The sequence below is a fragment of the Alligator sinensis genome, unplaced genomic scaffold (assembly GCF_000455745.1).
Source record: "Alligator sinensis unplaced genomic scaffold, ASM45574v1 scaffold1200_1, whole genome shotgun sequence".
Classification (NCBI taxonomy): domain Eukaryota; kingdom Metazoa; phylum Chordata; order Crocodylia; family Alligatoridae; genus Alligator; species Alligator sinensis.
The window spans coordinates 435,654-454,515 of record NW_005842772.1 but is presented as its reverse complement, the minus strand read 5'-3'; the positions used below and the strand labels follow the sequence as shown (position 1 = coordinate 454,515).

The window sequence follows — 18,862 nt, the reverse complement described above, 5'->3', positions numbered from 1 at the left end:
CTGCTGAAGACTGGCTTTGTCACGCGCTCTGCAGAGCAACAGTGGCACCCAGTGACTGCAGGAGCTAATCACAGATCGAACGAGGCAGCCGTGGAGTTTCTAGCTCTGAACTGTTTCTTCTCCTCTGTTTTTTAAGAGGAGGCAGGCGGAACTTCCAATTTCGCGGCCTCTTCCACTGGCTTTGTCTCGTTCTCGTGGATGAAAAGCTCTTTCTGTCAATCCAAGCCCATGGATTCTGGCTGCTTGACTCTGCGAGGTTTTCTGGACACGCTGTGCTGCTCTTTCTTACATTGGCCCTTTTTCAGGTAACTGGCAGCTTCCGGATAGTCCTGCTCTTTGTCGTCTCCTTGTGTATCGTGCTGCCATTGAGCCTACAGAGGAACATGATGGCTTCCATACAGTCGTTCAGCGCCATGGCACTGATCTTCTACACGGTGTTCATGTTTGTGGTGAGTACTGACGGCAGGAGGCTTTGTTTTCTTAGCTGCAGTGGGGAGGAGGGAAACACTGAGTGGCTAATCCGTCTAGAGGGATGCCCCAGTGCAGGTGAAGGTACCAATACCACAGGCTGTTTGTTATGGGTGACAGGCTTGTCGGGAAGTCCAGCAGATCTCCGTGTAAGCAGGGGATTAGTCCCTGAGAGCAGGTTGCAGGTTCTGCACCCCGCTTTGGAATCCTCACTTACAAATCGCTGCATGTGCCCGGCAGAGCTGCGACCAGGCTGTCCACACACACTGAAGCACATGGAGGTGGGAAATTGCAGCTAAACTGGAGAAACTGGCCAGTGGGTCTGTCAGCACAGAGACGTCTGTATATGACTTGACCATGTTGTGGCCTGTGCTACCTTTTCCACTCACTAGTGCTTGCCACTGATAGCATCCAAAGCGTTTATTAGAGGGATGGGAGACGGGGGAATGGCGTGCTGCACAGAGAGGAGAGCTGTAACCTGATAGGGTTTTGCCGTAAGAGCCCTGAAGCACAGGCTTTTTGCACTAAGCTGTTATTGTTAAAGGCATAGGTGCTATTTTGATGTGTGTCCATTTTTAATACTGATATTAAACATCATTCAGGCACTGAGTGTTTTTCCTTCTAAATGACAGTACTGAAATGGTAAACCTGTTGGTGAGGACTCAAATGCACAGCCTTGGCAAAGGAAACTTTCTTTTACTTATTATTATTACTATTTTGGCCTTCTGAAAGAGCTTTGCTGGCTGAGAAACTGATGCACAACCAGCTTGGTTAAGTGGGACCGTCTGAGTTTCCAGAGCTCCCTGTGTTTAACAGAGATGTTTTCATTCAGTTCTCTTGCTTTGGTTTTCACCTAACAGTCTCTGTCCTTGTTAGCCCCAGGGGCTCAAAAACCAGGGTTCAGATCGCCCCCAAAATCAAAGCGAGAAAGAGAGAGAGCGTTCTTAATTTTTCTTCTTGATTTAGAGCAGCTGGGTTGCACTCGGGCCACGTTCCTAAGCTTGGGCTCTATAACCAAGAGGGCTGACAGCTTCATTTTAAAGAAGCAAATTACAGCTGTGGATCTCTTAGAATCGTCGTGTTCCAGGAGCTTTCCTGGGACTTTTCCCACACTGGGACGGGCTCTCTAGGAATTCCAAGGTTTTTTCAGCCTGTATGTTATTAGGCTCTTAGACGCATGCCAGCTCCCTTGGGGTGACAGGATAGCTCTCATAACCCTGCTCCTGCCACCTTCTTCTGCTCACTCCCCTGATCTGTTTCCTCACCCTCAGGGAAGTTATGTAGGATCCAAAGTGTTGGAAATCCTCAGGGCTCATCTAATTCAGCCCCTCCACCAGTGCAGGGCATGCTGTTCCTTTCTCATCCTAGATGCATACACAGCCCGCACTTGAAAATGTGAGCTGCATGTTCCCTTGTCCTGCTGCTCCTGCAGTACGGAAAGCTTTCCTGGGATTTGATCTAATTCTGCCTTGCTGCAGTTTAACCCTGCCGGCTGTCTGCAGCAAGGGTGAAGACCATTCTGCTATCTGTGTGGAGAAATATTGGGAATGCCTCTAGCTGGGGGTTGGACAGACCTGTTGGGGTCAGGTCCTACTTGGAAGTACCTTTGCCTGCTGCCTGTCAGTAGTACTCTGTGGTCAGGACCTGCTCTGTACCATGGGGTTAATGCTGTGTGTGTGTTTGTACACAAGATGGTACCTAATGGCAGGGTGGCTTCACTCAAGGGAGATTATGATTCCCCTTTTCACGAGCTTGGCAGTGGCAGGTGATCCCAACAGATGGTTTCATAGTTGGGAGCTGGATAAAAGCTTGTTCAAGGTGCAGGAAGCGGAAGCCAGGAGACCTTAGGAACAAATCCCCAGTTGTAATATGCAGCACAAGCTGGTCGCAGCCTCGTTGCCTGCCTCACAGAGCTGCTGGGCCCCTGCTCTTTGTCACCGTGTAAGGGAAGTTGCTGTTATCCAGATCCCATGCCTGACGTCTGCCTGGGCAGTGTCTGCCATTTGGATTTAACTCCTTTTCTCTCTCTTGGCTGCAGATTGTGCTCTCATCTTTCAAGCACGGCCTCTTCAGCGGGCAGTGGCTGAAGCGGGTCAGTTATGCGCGCTGGGAGGGCATTTTTCGCTGCATTCCCATCTTTGGCATGTCCTTTGCCTGTCAGTCGTAAGTACCTGCAGTTCTTCCTTCAGGCTGTTGCAATGGGGAAGGAGTTGTGTGAGGACAGAGGGTCATGGGGACCTGGGTGGGATGGCTACCATCTGGTTCCCCTTTTGATTTTAATCAGAATATTTTACAGCCTGCTGGAATATTGCATCTCATTCTGTGGTGACCCTTTGGTGTTACCTAGGATGGGCGGGAGTTATATTTCACTTGAGAGTTACTGTACTTCAGCTACGTAAAATGATTTGGGCCAAACGAATCCCTAGTGTCGTTTCTGTTTGATTTCAGGGGAGTTGGATCAGGGATCAGCATGACCTGCTATTCTGAAAGGGATGATTTCATAGCCAGGTTAGCAGCTTGGTGGTGTCAGTCCTACCCCCCCAGCAGGGTAATCTACGTGCATGGCTGTAGGGAGCCTCACCAAATTTAGCTGAGAAACTTTGACAGGAAATCGCATCGCAGTGTACTCGAGCCAGTTGCTAGCATGTTATCCAGTCACCTGCTTTGAACGGGCGTGCTTTTGGCACCAGGAGCTATGTGACTGCAGTCCTGGCTGCTCCCCCGATCTAGGCAGTGTTACCTTCTCCACCAGAATGACAGGAGTGAGTGATTCGTGCCCGGTCCCAGTGGTAACCAACCCAAAATAGAGGTGTAAATCTGAACGGGGACGCAGAAAAGACTGCCTGCTGGAGGGCCACTGGCAGAGCTGGACTTCCCCTGCAGTTCCAGCACCCGTGGAGCACGCCAGTAACACATTAACGTGATGAAGAAAATTTGTTTGTGCTTCTGCGTTTTTACCCACGGGCGAGATCCAAATCATCCGTTCCCACTTCCCCTCTCTCTTGGCAGCATTGTTTCCACCAGAACATGCTTGAGTCTTGCTGTTTTATGTCTTCATTACCATTGGTGGCAGAAGTTTTATCGTCTCGCAGCATTACTTAGTGAATGTTGGAGGGCTCTTTTTTTTTTTTTTTTTTTTTAACTCCAGAACGGTGTTTCTCTTGCGGTAGCCACGCGGTAACCAACGTACGTTTGATGGGAGTTGGAAACACAGGAAAATGAGCTTGGTCTGGCTGAGTATGCACACATCTAAATATAGTTTCTGCTACACCACTGACGTGGCAAGCCAAACCTTAAGCTATATTTTTTTTTTCCAAGCAGCAGAATAACATGCTGTCCCCAGCCTGGGAGATGCCACGAGCATGTTATTCTCTAAGGGCATCTAATTCTGCTGCCCTCCTAATCACCACTTTTAAAAGAAGTAATTCTAACCGTGAAAAACCTCCCCAAAACTGTCGCCTCAGAATGTGGTGGTGGTGACAAGGAGAACACACCATTCTTCTTCCTCAGCTCAAGCACATGATGATATTTGACTTGTGGATTTGGTTCCCTCTGCCCTTTTGAAAGCTACGTTGATGCCACTGATCTTAGAGAAGCATCCTGCTTTCCAGCATCATGAGCTTGGTTAGGAGGGCCAAAACCAGGTGCATTGGGCTTCAGATGCTTGGCCTGTCCCAGCCTGCCCACATGACTTAAACTTCTGTGCCTCAGTTCCCTGATAGGTAAAAGTGTTTTGGAGGAGGATTGCGGGCTTCTGGCATAATGTGACCCATGCTTCATGCTGTGCTCATGGCCTAGATTTTGATTCTGGGGCTGCTGGTCAGAATTACTGTGGTACCAATATAACTAAAATCAGAACGTGATGTGTTGCTGACCATGGGTTTGGAGGGATACAGAAAGCCAGAATCAGAACTGAGCTTCCGGTGCGGTCTGTGGTTGTCGGAGCACTCGGCAGGATCAGATAAGAACTGACCCATAACTTGCTCTCGTCCTTTGACATGCTACCACGGCCATCTTGCAAATGCTGTGGTACGCACTGCTGGTCCGTGCTCTGTGCGCAGAAATAGTACAGGAGAGAGGCGTAACCATGGAGATGAAAATATCAATTAACAGCCCTGGAGGTAGTTTGGTCTCCACTGGAGCAAGGCTGCGGTTCTCCGGATCAGGCTTCCACGGCTGATGCTGTTTCTCCCTGCCCCCGTCTTGGGAGCAGGGGCGGGTAAAGGGCATGTGGTTTAAATGTCTTTCTCGAATCCCCCCTGAGGTGTTGGGCTTGCTCAGTTACAGGCGCCGAGGAGAAGCCTAACCAGAGGCACATGGTGCAAGCTTCAGGAGCGGGTGCCGTTTCCTTCGTGGCCAGATCCGGCACGACTGTTCCGGTTTAAAAATAACCAACCCTTGCCCACCGGGACGTGCTCCATGCTGTGCGCGCGGTGTACTCCCACTGGCCCCGCTGGGCTGGCGGCTGGCAAGGGGAGGCACCCCGGGGTGTGGGCAGCCTTCCAAGGACTCTGCAGCTGTGCCCAGAAACCCAAGCTGACAAGCCGGGCGCTGCTCCCTCACAGCCCGGTTGCAGTGCGGTTCCACGTGGCACTCCCTCCTCCACGTGCCGTTCTGTTGCATTGCTGCGGCTCCTGCAGCCCCTGACCGCCGGGTTGTGGCGTGCGCTGGAGAAGCCTCGCTGTCCCCTCCCTTACCCTCTGCTGGGCCCCCCGCATCTGTTCTGTCTTCTGCTCCTATTTCTGAGCCCATGATGGACAAGGGTCATATAGCAAGGCTTTGCTCTTAAGATCGGCATGGGAGAGGCTGAATCCTACGTGGCCCTGCAGGGAAGTCTGCTTCTTCGGGCTGCACACATCCGCAACTAGTGTAGTATAATATGCACACGCACAGTATCTCCTGCAGGCATCTCAAAAGGCAGCCTAAAATAACAGCCCCCTCTCCTTCCTGCAGAATTTCGCAGTGCACAAGAGGTTAAGGTTTCTTTCTGCTCGGCCTATTTGACAGAGCTGGGGATAACCCCTACCCTTCCACCTGCCCCCCTTCCCCAACGTACACACTCGCACTCTCCTGGGGCTCTCTCTCACCAGGAGTCTACAGCCAGGATGTGGCCACTCAGATTAGAGCAACAAGAGGCTAAGGAGTTGCTAAAATATGCACCTGATGTAGCAGTGCCTTCTGCTTGCTTGCCAAATGCCCCCGAATGCGAATGCCGTGTAACGGGTGTTTCCCGCTTTTTATGAACCGAGCTTTCGCTGCAGCGCTGAAATATGACAGTTGCTGTGTTTCGCCGTGTTTGTTTAACTTTGCTTTGAGACAGTGTGATGCTCTAGCCCTCTTCCTGCTTGTACTCTGTAAACACGGCGTCGCTTTAATTATCAGGGCCGAGAGCTCCAAGAACAATAATCTCCAATGCACTGCCTGGCCCCTTGCCACTGGTGTTTCACTGGAACAAACGGTCATTCATTCTGCACCGCTTTTGAACTGAAATGTTTACATCACACGTTTAAATCCACGTGGTGGGGGAGGGGGGGGGTGGGGGGAGCCTGAATATTTGTGCAACACTTACGATTTGGAGTGTTCCGAAATCTCTTGGCATTAGCAATATAAATTGTGGAATAGCAGCGAGTGTTTATGCTCCAGGGGAGGAAGGTGTCTGGGATTTTTTGCTGCTGGGCTCTAGCGAGGAGCATGCTTGATTTTTGCATATCTCTCTCTGCAGCTTTTTGAAATAGCTCATCTTTTTTTTTCCTGCCCCCCACCCCTGTGCAGCCAGGTCTTGCCTACCTACGACAGCTTGGATGAACCGTCCGTTAAAATAATGAGCTCCATATTTGCCTCCTCTCTAAATGTGGTCACCATCTTCTATGTGATGGTAAGAAGCATGAACCTTTCCTTTCTGCTTTGGTTTAACTTGTCTCCTGAAAGTGACTTTCAGGTGCATTTTGTTATCGGGCGGACGGACCATTTTCCCTGCAGGTTTCACTGCTCTCGAAGAAAATTATTCACTTTTATGAAAGCGAAATCTCCAGGGCAGCTTTTTCCATTCAGTGCCCGGAGGCATTTGGGGAACCCAGGGCCATGGAACAATAGGTCCCATTCACCGGAGCTAGAGCAAGTGAGGCCCTCGGTCTTGCCTTCGTCATGTGCAATTGGAAAGGGAGATGCCGACCTCAGAGAGAGCTTCCCCCTCTGCTCGTTGTGATGAGAAGGACGCAAAGGAAGTTATGCTTCATAAAACACTAGTTAATAAAATCCAGTTAATAATTCCCAAGACCAGCCCCGCCATGTGAACTGGGCTGCTGGGGGGATTGTATTGCAGCCGCTCCCTTATCGGAGGGGTCAGGTTCATGGGATTCGGCAGCTATTGCCGCTACATTGCTCGAACCTCCCAAAGGCAGCATAGCTCAGACCAGGGCAGGCTCTGGGAAAGGGGCTGTACAGGAGTTGCTCCTTAAAGCCGGGCATGTAGGATTCTGAAGTGGCAGTCCTTGTTCTGCAACCACCTGCCCTTCTCATAGGTGATGATGGCAGGGCCCGCTGGGGAACCTACATCTGTGGAGGTTGTCTGTTGTCTTCAGCCATTGTCCCCTTGCAGTTGCATGTTGCAAGCACTGACAAAGCTGCAGCCACTGCCACGAGGCTGAGGGTGGTGGAGCCCTCCGTCCTGTTCCCTTCACTTACAGGGAATGTGCATATGCCAACAGCCCTGCAGCTTACTGCCCTTCTCCCCTCACAGGTTGGCTTCTTTGGCTATGTGAGCTATACTGAGGCTATCGCTGGGAACGTGCTGATGAACTTTCCATCCAACCTGGTGACGGAGATGATCCGTGTGGGGTTCATGATGTCGGTGGCCGTGGGGTTTCCCATGATGATCCTGCCCTGCCGACAGGCTCTGAACACCCTCCTTTTTGAGCAGCAGGTGAGTCCCTGGAGCAGCTGGGAGCTTTGGGTCCTGCTGCAACCAACTTTTCCCTTTCCAAAGGGTCACCTTGATTTAATCTGTTGACTGGTATTTCAGTTACAACACGCTGGAGCCCTTTGCAGCCTTTGCTGGCGACGGCCTCTTTCTGATTAGCAGCAGGCATTCATATCCAGAGTGGATGAACCCTCGGCCCCATTCCATTTTATTGCAGCTCCCAGGGAAATTGTAATTGCCTGTTGCATGCTACTAGGGGCAGCGGTAGGAGCACAGCCCAGCTGTCTATACATCTGGCTGCAGAGAAATGCAACTGTTCTCAGTAGTAGCCAATCCACAGCAGCTCTGGGCTCTCCCCCGTGCAGTGGAGCAGTGATCCTCTCTGTGGGCAGAGGTACTGGGGTCTAAAGTCAAAGCCATGCCATTTGCTCTGCCTTTTTCCTCAATAACAATTGTGGGGGCAATGGGTTCCCTGCTCTGGTAGCACTTTGGGCACCTAGATTATGGGAAGTGTCATGGGATGCTGAGTTGAGGCCCTTTTCCCTGATAGGAGTTAGGAGAGGGAGAGCAATCCAGGCAGGAACAGAGAAGAGTCTTGATTTCCGGCTGCTCAGACCTGATCTCCCCATTTTGCTTTGTTTCTGCTTGCTCTCATTCTTCCTCAGCTCTGTAAGGCCCTGAGCAGTTTCCATCTACCTGAGTAACAGACAGTCTCTTCCCTGCATTCATATATCTCTGTGTGACATACAGAGCTTCGTCCTCAGAGCCGTTTTGTGGCTATTTGCTATAGCAACACAGCCCTGTCCTACACTCCTCTCTTCTCCTGGAGTCAGTCCTGTAGCCGGGCTGTGGTTGTGCTGCCTGTTTGATTTGGAGCCTCAGAGCCCTGAGGCTCCCTCTGGCTGCTTTGCACTGTGTGATTTGCAGTGGGATTTGGTGAATAACAGCAAGGGGCTGTTCTGAGGCCTTTGTGCAGCCACACAGATAGCAACCTCTTAGGGCAGGAAATGAAAGGCTGCTTCTCTCTCCATGCCCTGCCCCCTGAGGCCCCACAGGACACCTCTTGGCTCTTTCCAGTGCCCTGGTGTGCAAGGAGCTCAGGGCCCATGTTGGCAAAAGCAGTAGAAATAGAAGGTTCTGAGTTCGAGTTCTGACTCTGCCTGCGACTGTCCCCTGGCATTCGTGTGCACAGCAGGAAAGGCCTTGCCCCCTGCCCTTCCCTGTCTTCCCACCTCCTGTGGATTCCTTTGTTAGGGGCTGTTCCATGCATTGGAGAGGAAACGCTGCTGCACAAGCGCTAGAGCTCTGGGGGTGGAAAGGGCAGGAAGTGCCTGCCTGAATTGGGGAGGAACATCACAAACATAAGTCAGCCCAGCTGTAGTGTCCTTCCTGGGGTCAGAGCTGTGGATGCAGGCTGTTGCCTGTTAGAAACAGTGTCCAGCTTGCCAAATGTAGCAGCATGGCCTGGTCCCTTCCTGCAGGGGCTGTCAGCTGGTGCACCCTTGCCTTCACCTCCACTCCCTCTTCTCCTGCACTTGTCTGCTTGGTTTTGCCAAGCAGCTCTGGCACTAGCACTGCCAGAGGCTGTTGTGCAGTGAGTGTTCCCTGCAGGAGGGGAAGTGGCAGCTATGGTGACTTCTGCAGGTTGCAGCTGCAGGCTCCAGTTGCTCGCTCGCATCTAACTGCCCCTGAATGTTCCTGTTCAGAAGGCCACCGCATTGTTGGATGGAATCACCCTGGTTAGAGCCCCACTCCGTTGTGCCTCACTCGTCTAGTAGAGGCTGCTGGGGAAGTTGCTTTAGAGACTTGCTGGCATTTAACACATCTCCTTTTGTTTTCAACAGCAAAAAGATGGCACGTTTGCGGCTGGGGGCTACATGCCACCCCTCCGGTTCAAAGCCCTCACACTGGCTGTGGTGTTTGGCACCATGGTGGGAGGCATCATGATACCAAATGGTGAGTGCCGGTGCGGGGCGCGGTGGAATCCAATGCTTGTAGACACTTCAGCATCTCTGTCCTTTCTCCCTGCTGTCTCCCATTGGGGGTCTGCCACAGCCGCTCTGGCGTTGGCAGGGATACCCGGCATTGGTGGCTATGGGCTGTAAAGCCCTGACCAGCACCAGAGCCATGTGAATGCTTCCCACTCATGGCTCTACACAGAGGTGAGAATGCAGAGGTGTATGTGGCCCTGGTAGCAGTGGAACTGGAGCCTTGAGTTAGAGGGGCAGGTGCAGGGGGGGCAGAGGAAGCACTGTCTTTCCGAAGGGACGACCTTGGTAAAAGCCACTACAAGGCAATTGGTAGGCTGTAATGGCTGACAGCCCCTGGCCCTGCCAGCGGTGGGCTCGCATGGTCTCGTCAGTCACTGCAGTCTCAGCAACTCCCTTAAGCTCTTTTTCTTTCCTCCAAGGATTCTGGTTGTTTCAGCTGCTGTTGTTTTCTCTCTCCCATGCCAGTGGAGACCATTTTGGGCCTAACAGGTGCAACAATGGGAAGCCTCATCTGCTTCATCTGCCCGGCTCTAATTTATAAGAAAATCCACAAGAATGCCCTTTGCTCACAGGTCAGTGCTGATGATAATGGACTTCTTTCCCCAGCTGCCCTAGAGCCTGGGAACTTAGTTACTTTTAGTGCAACAGGGGAATCACTCAGGCCCTCCCTGCCCCTCTCACTCGCAGGTGGGACCTGGTGTGGTCTGGTAGCAAAGGCAGCTGCCTGCTCAGTAAACAGCCTGCGGTTTTTTGGAGCACCAGTACCTGTTATCACAGCAAGTGTTCTCTTAGCACTGAAATGTTGTTTGGGATCCCCGGTCCGGGGAGCATCAGGCTGCACTGCTACAGAACGGGAAATCCAGGCAGCATATAAAACCTGAGCAAGCCTCAGATTTCAGCCTGGCTGGGCTGGGTAAAATAAACACGGCTTCTCCGCAGCACAGTCCTTGGTGCTGCCCCGCGCCTTTCTGGTTGGAGCCGAAATAATAATAATAATAAAAAGGAACACACACGTGGAGGTGTCGGTACAGGAACTGATTTCTAAAAAATTGGGGTCATTCAGAGGCTACTTGTAGCTTAGCTTTTCCTTCACTCTGGTTTTGAATTGACCTCCAAGAGGACCTCAAGGAAAACATCTCTTTTGCAGGGTTTGAGCATTTGTGTTTTGCAAACACTCTGTATTTTATGGAACCCAAGCGAAGGTGTGTTGGTTTCCCCTATCAATCGCTGAATCTAGGGCCCCTTCGCAGCCTCTGCCTGTGCTCCCAGCCCTGTCGGCTGCTACTGTTCTGGGAATAGAGTTGCAGGGAGTTGCCGAGTCAGCAGGGGGAGAACATTTTTGTGGGTCCTACAGAAATAATGGCTTTTTCTGTGTGGAATGACTTGTGGGTTTGCGAAGGCACGTGAAGCTTTTGAAGCGGAGCGGATTTTTCTGTCACTTTGCTTCAAGCTCGCTCTGACACGCGGAAACAGTCCAGCTTTCCAGCGCCCGCTCTGAATTCTGACACCTCTGGTCCTCACTCCTTTGACTGAAACCCCAGGCACAGGTCTAGACGGCAGCCTGGGTCTGCAGTGGAACAAAGGGCACTTTCAGGAATGGCTTTCTGTTGGGGCTGAGTGGAGCCATCCTCTGCAGCAACGGAAATCGCACTTAGGAGGGGCCAAGCTCATGGCCCAGTTGCCCTCAGCCCAGCAGTAGGGCTTGAAGGCTGCACAGAACTTAAATACGGGTCGTAAGCTCAGCAAGGCAGTTGGTAGTCTCAGAAATCCCCCCCATAAGGAACAGCAGCTCATCCTCGGTGGTTGGGCCCGTGGGGTACCCTGGCAAGCGGAGAAGCTGGGGAGTTGTGCGGCCCATTTCGGAATGAGCCATCAGCTGCCAGGCTGGCACGTTTGCTTTGACCTCGGTTGCTGAGTGTTTCAGCAAAGACGGATCTGTCTTTTGGCAAACACACGAGGCTGCAGAACTCCCTCCCGCCTGCCCAGGGAGAGCCGGGTTCTCTGCCCAGCCTTGTTCCAGTTCTGGAAGGCTCGCTTCATTTCTTCCATGAAATTCGCACAAATGTTTCCAGTGAGATGTCCGAGGTCTTTCCTACTCCTCCCTCCTGCTTCCCGCTTGCAGGTCTTCCATCTCTTAGCTAGTTGCAAGGGATTTTCAGCCCATGGAAGATTGTGGGTGTCCTGAGGGACACCCCAGAATCCAGACCTGTTTGCTCCGAGGACAGCACGGACTCGAGCTAGAAGTTGGAGAAATTGGATTAAGAGTTGAGGAGCTTTTTCTTTCCGAGGGGGCGGGACAGCCGCATCCCCAGATGTTTCTGTTAGCCAGCAAAGGGCGTTGGATTCTGCCAGGGAGTTGTTAATTATTACAGACAGCTGGTCAGTCAACAGCTGGCAGCAAGCCAGAGTCTGGGAATTGCAGGGTGGATTAAGCTCCAGGGGTGGTTTAGTTAAAAGGCTTGGTATGTTGGAAAGATGATCAGGTAACAGAGCGACGGGGAAGTTACAGAGCTTAAGGCCGGGCTCAGGGAGACGTGAGCGAATGGGGAAATCCTCCCCTTTGTTGTGGTTGGCGGTGTCGGGCGGGCCCGCTAGAGCATGCAGGTCTGGATCCTGCCTGGTGTGGAGCAGCGATGGGGTAACCGGGTGGAAAGGTGCTGTGGCAGAGCTGGGGGTTGGGGACAAGCTGAGGTTTGGCACCGAGCTGCCGAAGGTCGGCCCGAGGTCTGTAAACAAAGCGCTTTGCTTCTAACAGGAAGGTGTTGGCTGGGCTGTGTTGACACAGGCATGTTGGAGAGGCCCCTCCTGGGAGCCGCAAGCAGTTGCTGTCCTCCTGGCCTGCACCGTAAGGAAAGGGAGACGCCTAACGCCCTGCCCTGTACCTTGCTGTCGGGGTTGCAACATGGCACCCCCTCCGGGCTCTGCCTCTGTGCCCCTTGGGGCAACACCCTTCATCCCATGCACTGGCTGGTGAAGTCCAGCAGGGACCTCGCCTTCTGCCTCTGTCTTTTGATTTGCAATTAGCCTTCTCCCTGCTTCCAAAATGGGGTCCTGTGTGACCCGGAGAAGCGTTTCGGCAGTGTGTGTGGCCCTGTACCGAGTTGCTCTCCCGGCACCTGCTGGGGATGTCCTGGGACAGCCTGGGCTTCTGTAACGGAGCAGGAAGCTCCTCAGTCACGCCGAGGTGACTTTCAGCTTTACCTTGTCCAGTGGAGCCAGCCACGAGGCTGCTCCTCTTCATTGTCATTCCCTGGCAGTCCTCAGCCTGACCCGGTGGCGAGGGGGGAGCAGACCGAGTTCCTTTATACTCATTTAAGTGCTCTTGTGAAGATCTGGTAATTACCCTGTTGGCATTACGGGAAGCCCGAGAAGAGAAATAAATGTCTGTCTCCCTTGCATTCCAGCGAGGTCATTGCTGCTTGCTGGACTCCGATGTGTCAGCTCCATTACTTTAATGGTTAGTCACCTGCAAATGGGGGGGGTGTGTTAATAATTAACCCTATAAAAGCAGCACCGCTTAGAACAACTCCTTTTTCACCTGTGACCTGTAACGCAGGCCACTCTCCTGGGGGTCCGTAATGGGGGAGTCCAGAAAATGCACTTAACGCAGCAGGGCCTGAGCTTGGGGGGCTGCTGGAGAAGTTCAGCAGTCACCGACCCTAGAAGGAGCTTGAGGGCTCTTCTGTAGGCAGCACTGCCTGGTGGACCTGGGCTCCTGTTGGGAGCCGATGCCTTGGTGCCTGCTGGGTTCACTGTTTTTAAGGCACTGTGGCCTTTTTGCCATAGAGCCCTTCTCCTTGCATCTGTCTTGTAGCCAGTGGCCCTTTGCGCTAGACTTACACCCCCAGCTTCCAGCCCCAGCAGGCTGTTCCCATTTTGGTTTATTATGGGGTGGGGGGCTTGGTGGACCATGGAGCCCCAAGACCTCGTTTGTGCATGATGGAAACCACCTGGTTGTGACAGCAGATGCAGAAATGGTCCCAAAAAGGGACTAGACAAATTCGTGGACAATGGATCTATTAGCAACTATTAAACAGAATGGCCAGAGATGTTTCTTCCATCGTCTCCAAACCAATCATGGCAGATCCTAGGAAGTAACAGGGGATGGATCTCTCTCGACATAATCAGTTTGGTGCTGTCCCTCTGAAGCATCTGCTCTGCCCCTGTTGGAGACAGGCTACCGGGCTAGATGGACCATGGGTCTGACTCAATGTGGCACTGATTATGTTGGGCTTCTTTATTCTAGCTTCACTGCCCTTCCCTGCTGTGTGTGGCTTATGTCAGAACTGAGAGGTGCTGTCAGGGCGGGCTTGGGATCGTGCTGTCCTCCTTCCCTCCCTCTGGGTAGGGAGGTTAGCCTGGGAGAGCCCAGGCTGATTCTGGGTGTCCCGAGTTGCAGAGTTGGCTCGCAAACAAACTCTGAGCGTTCCCCAGGCCAAGGAGCTTGTGGGATTGGACACAGGGTCCAGGGCTGGGATTAGCCCCCCAGCCTGTCCAGCCCACGGTTCCCACTGAGACCTGGATTTTAAGTAAATACCCCATAAAAGGCTTGAACTTATCAGCTCTTCCTGCAGGCCTGTTTTCTCTCTAGCAGGTCTATTTTGGTGTAGCAGGAACCCTTTTGTGGAAACACTCTTCCTTTCCGCTCCCACTTCTGGGGGCGGGCAGCAGAGGTCTCAAGTCGCAGAGCTGGGCTCCTGCAGGGGCGTCAGATGAGCTGGAGAAAGGAAATGGCCGGGGTCAGAGGTGAGGGCAGAGTGGGCCAGCTTGCTGACTCCACTTTTGGCAGGAGCCGTGCGGCAGGATATCTGCTCTGACACCCACACGGCCAGGCAGCCACCAGATTCTGCTGCTGCTTCCTCCATAGCATCTCTAAGATCTGGCCTTTGCTCTCTGACCATTTGGCTGGGGCTTTTGTCCAGAGTGGCCTCTTCTCCCATCGCCTTCCTCCTCACTCAACGTCTGTTCTGGCCCCAGGGATATTCAGACTAGCAGTTTTCTTGGCCCCTGGCCTGACCACAGCTCCCTCCTGCCATTTCTTGGTCCTCCATGGGCTCTCCCTTCACCCCCACATCCAGTTCAAAACCTTTGAAGCGCCTGATGACTGAGACTCCCACCTTACTTAGGTGCTGTGCCTTCGCCCCACTCCACCCTCCCCACACAATGCCAGGCTCCTTGGTTGTTTCCCACAGGCACCCTCATGCCTGCCCCCATGCCGCCCTGAGCAGGAAACACTTCCCCAGATGAATACGCAAAGCTGCTTCCCTCCTTCAAAGCCTTTTCCCCACACTTCCTTTTACCAGGATGGCAGTGGGAAACTGCCAGCTAGTAGTGGATCTGTAAGTCCCAGCAGGGGCTTCAGACCTTTGACTGTCTCGGCCATCCAGCTTGGCCCCAGCCTGCGTGAACACCTAGTCTTCCTGTTTCCCTCTTCCTGCCTTTGTGCGCTTCTTACATGTTTGCTATGCCCTCTTGTTGCATCTTCTATCTTCAGGCTGGATAGAGACTAGCTCTTCCTCCATGTTTGCTTAGCACTTGAACCAACCATGCCTGATTTGCTGTAGACCTTGGGTGATAATTGCAGTATAAATGAGAATGACCTACATAATCATTCTGCAAGAGGCACTCAGTCCACAGCCTTGTTTCCCTCGGACAGCGGCGAGATGGTTACCACAGAAGTATTTCCTCTGCAACCAAAGACTCTGCCCTGTGGACTTCCTTGTGACGTGCCTGTAGCAGTGATGACTTGTCTGGGCTCAGAGCATGCGGACAGCAGCCATGCCCCCAAAAAACTTGCAGATAGCCGGTAGAGCAAGGCCATGGGAGGGCAGCAGCCAGGAAACGTGGCGGATGAGGAATGAAGCTGGCACGTGAGGCCCGAGTGTGTCTCATGAGGGTGGTCTGAAGTTTTGACGTGTAGAGGAGGCCTAGTCTGAGCTGTCTGGGCATTTCTGCTTCCGTAGCCAAGGGCACTGAGATGGGCTTGACCTTGGGAAGCGAGGGTAGATAGCCCGCTCCCTTGCTTCTCTTACAAATGTCCCCACAGCATGGCCTCCACCCAAGGGGCATTTTCTATTTTGCATGTAATTCTCCATTCTTTTTCTGTCCCTTTGCACCACTCTGAGAAGGGCACTCGCAGGGAGGCACAGGTCTGTGCTGGGGGCCGTGGTCCCTTCAGCCACCCTCCTGCCTCCAACGCCGCCTTTCACCAGCCACTGTGTTGACATGCAGAGAAAGCTCTGCCAGAATCCCTGGCAGGGACAATTACAGTGATTAACTTGGTAAAAATAATACAGCAGAGTTTAATTAAAGCTCCTTCACCATCCACACTGTCAGCCAACAAACTGTCCGCACAACGCTTTCAACCAGGGCCTCTTCCGTTAGGTGGAGCTGCAAGGCGTCTGGCAGTTCCACCGCTCGAGCGAGGCAGACGTTCCCTCTGCCTGTACTGCTGATCACTTCTTATCAGGTAGCTGCTTAGCCGGGCACCCTCCACCTGACTCGAATGCCCTACGTGTTTCCAGACTTCCCAGGTATGGAGAGATTCCTGCCTTCATTACTGGTGGGTCTGGATTTTCAGCCTGGCTCCTTCCACCAGCATCCTTGACTGGGGAGGTTTCTGTGGGATGTTCCAGCTCACGTTGAGAAAATAGGCTTCCCTTCTCTGATGGTAGTGAAATCCACCATAGTCCTTCTCTGCGCTGAGGTCCATTCTGTTGCCTTTTCATCTTGCTCTTGATTGGGATGTGGGGAATCATTCAGTCGGTTTGGTTAGGATCTCAGGTACCTGCACCCTGCTGCATTATTTGGGCTGGGGAAAAGGGACAAGGAAGCTTGTTTCAAATGCATCATTTTGGAGGTTGAGGAAAACTTATCTTTCCCGGTGGTAGAAACGTAAACTCGCCAATGTTTCAAGCCGGGCACAAATGGTGGGCATCTTCTGAGCCGCATTGATTGACTGACTAAAAACCCCGCTATATTGCATCTGCCTTGTCCTACATCACATAGCCCTGCCAGAGCTTTGTTGGCACGATCGGAGCTCTTTTGCCACCAGAGCCTTCTCTTTTCCTGCTCCCAGCACCTGAGGCCACCTCCCAGCCTCTGCCCACCCTGATCGAAACCTCTGCTGAAATTACCTTTCTCTCCCATTCACCTCTTGAGTTTCTCCCTCTCCTGCTCGTCGATGCCTGTCATAGCTGGGCGCTCTGAGTTGTTTTGGGATGGGGTGGCGTGAGAAGTGTTTTGTAGAGAAGTTGGGCTTGTTTTGCTGTGTGTAACCGGGGCTCTGGCTTGTTGTGCAGGTTATACTGTGGATTGGCTTGGGAATCCTGGTTATTAGCACGTACACCACCTTGTCGGCAACAGAGGACCCCCCGGGAAAGATGGAGGCGCTGGAGCCAGCTGATCTGGACAAGGGACTTGATAACATCATTGCTGCCAAAATAGCAGGTATGCCTTCACTGCATGTTCCCCTGGTGCTACCCTGCTTCCAGAATGCCTTGACCTCTTTATAGCTGCTCCTCGAGAGCCTGCATCTCCAGGGCATCCCGAGCGCGCTGCCAGGAAAGGGTGCAGTGGCAGCTCTCTAGAAAACCTCCCGCACCCGCACCAAGGACTTGGCTTTCCCAGTGTGAGGAATTAGGGACCAGCGGAGGGGTTGGCCGTGACCCTCCCTCTAGCGCCCGAGCTCGGGAACTGCACGAGCCTGGGCAATCAAAGGCGCTCTGTGAGCCGGAGACTGGAGATAGCACTGTGCTTGGCCACCTGTATGAAGGGTACAAGGAGCCAAAACAGGGCTGCTTTCAACGTTTCTGCCAGCGTATTGTACAAGGTTTCAATAACAAGCCATTCATTGCACTCAAAGGTATGTAAATTTATGGGCGCCGACTTTCTTTCTTTTTTTTTTTTTGGTGGCGAGGATATAAATTTGGAGCCAGTTTTAGCTCTGACAAAGCCCGTGATTATGCCTCGGCTTTGTTTACTGGTTCACGTTATTTATTATTTGTTTACTGGGGCCGTTGATAGAATTACGGCTCCGCGCTCCCTTCCCCAGCTGCACGGCGGCCTCGCAAGGCCATCGCGAGCAGGTGTCGCGTGACCCTCCTGTGCCCCTCATCTGGGGCTTTGTCCTGGGGTTTGGATTTTATTTTTGTTTGGGGTTTTTTTTTGTTCTTTGGGGCCTTGAAATTTCCTCCCAGCGATTGGAGAACGGAAGCGAAACGAGGGCAGCCTCTCTGCCGGAGATTAGACTCCCTCCGAGGCATTGGCTGGGTTCCGGCTGACCATCTTGGAGCATCTCTGAGATGCTGGTGCAGCCTGTGATAACGTTCGCTCCCAGGCCCCTCTGTCTCCAGCAGTGGTGGGGTTTGTATGTCCAGGCTGGCGCCTTGTCCCGGGTGCCTCTGAATGCTCAGCGAAAGGCACGCTCAGCCCCCGAATTGGAGGCTGGGAGGAAGGCTGCAATTTAATTCTGGGACTGTGGTGGAGTTTCAGAGCCGCACCAGCCCACGGAGCTGCTACAGACATGCAGAGGAAGCAGCTTTCTGACCGGCAGCATGGGCTGAAGCTTGCTAACAGCCTCCTCTCTGCCCCGTCCCCACGCTAACCAGGGAGCCAGAGCAGGAAGCCTGTGTTCCATCATCATGCAGCACAGTGAATCCCTCACTGCCCTCCTACATGCACGCAAGATGCGTTTAGAGCTAGTTAGTCGGCATTAGCCCTTATCAGATGCTACTTGACGCTGGATTAAATAATCTTACCCTGGAGGAAGACACTTCTTGTATTTTTAGTTCTTAAACTTCCCTGGGGATGAGGTGTAGTGCTCCTGTGCATGCTAACAAGCGTGTTCACAGCAAAAGCTTGTGCTTCCTTCCCGCTCTGCCGGGGTTTGTTTCGTATTTGGCCAGCGAGAGGGAGGGAGGTGGCTGGCGCTGAATGCCGGGAGATGCCTTTCCCTGGGAAGTGGAGTTAGGTGCTTTTTAGAGCTGGCTTTGAAGCCTCGTCCGGTGGGAGGAGATGGGCTTGGGGAGAGGAAACAGAACAATGAGCTCCAGCCGCAGAGCGGGCTCGGGGCCCCATCGTACGCTGCATGCCCACCTGCTGCCCCTGAGAATTGCGTGCGCCTGGCAGCGTGGCCGGCCCCACCTGTCGCTCTGCCCCTGCAGAGCTCCACCAGGCCTGGGACTCGCGTCTCCTTGAGACACGGCATTGGGTAGTAACGAATCACCCTGCATTAATCGACACCCCCTTGCTCCCCCTTTCTGCTCTGGCTTGTTCTGGAAAGAGGGGGGCTAGCCCGTGGCCCGCAATCTCCTCAGCAGCTGCATCCTGTCATTCAAGCGTGTGCGGGACTCGGGACGTCCCTGCTCTCACCTGGGCACCCTCCACTGGCTCACATCTGGTTCTTATTTCTTGCACAAGTCTTTAGTAGAAACACATGGCTGCTCCGCAGGCCACATGCAGTTTGTTTTTAGCATGTTCTTGA

General features: G+C 52.9%; 1 protein-coding gene across 10 annotated transcripts in view; it reads left to right on the top strand.

Annotated features, from left to right (window-relative positions):
- The window catches only part of SLC38A10 (solute carrier family 38 member 10), a 39,379-nt gene that overhangs the window by 8,860 nt on the left and 11,657 nt on the right, over positions 1-18,862 (top strand). For 8 of the 10 annotated variants that reach the window (XM_025216902.1, XM_025216904.1, XM_025216899.1 and 5 more), the window contains 7 exons: positions 306-449; positions 2,507-2,631; positions 6,245-6,343; positions 7,208-7,390; positions 9,232-9,343; positions 9,844-9,950; positions 16,680-16,827. In XM_025216902.1, the coding sequence (XP_025072687.1) occupies positions 306-449; positions 2,507-2,631; positions 6,245-6,343; positions 7,208-7,390; positions 9,232-9,343; positions 9,844-9,950; positions 16,680-16,827 (918 nt within the window). Of the gene's footprint in view, positions 1-305; positions 450-2,506; positions 2,632-6,240; positions 6,344-7,207; positions 7,391-9,231; positions 9,344-9,843; positions 9,951-16,679; positions 16,828-18,862 lie in introns of all 10 variants that reach the window. The other 2 variants (XM_014525262.1, XM_025216906.1) reach the window with 1 other exon arrangement.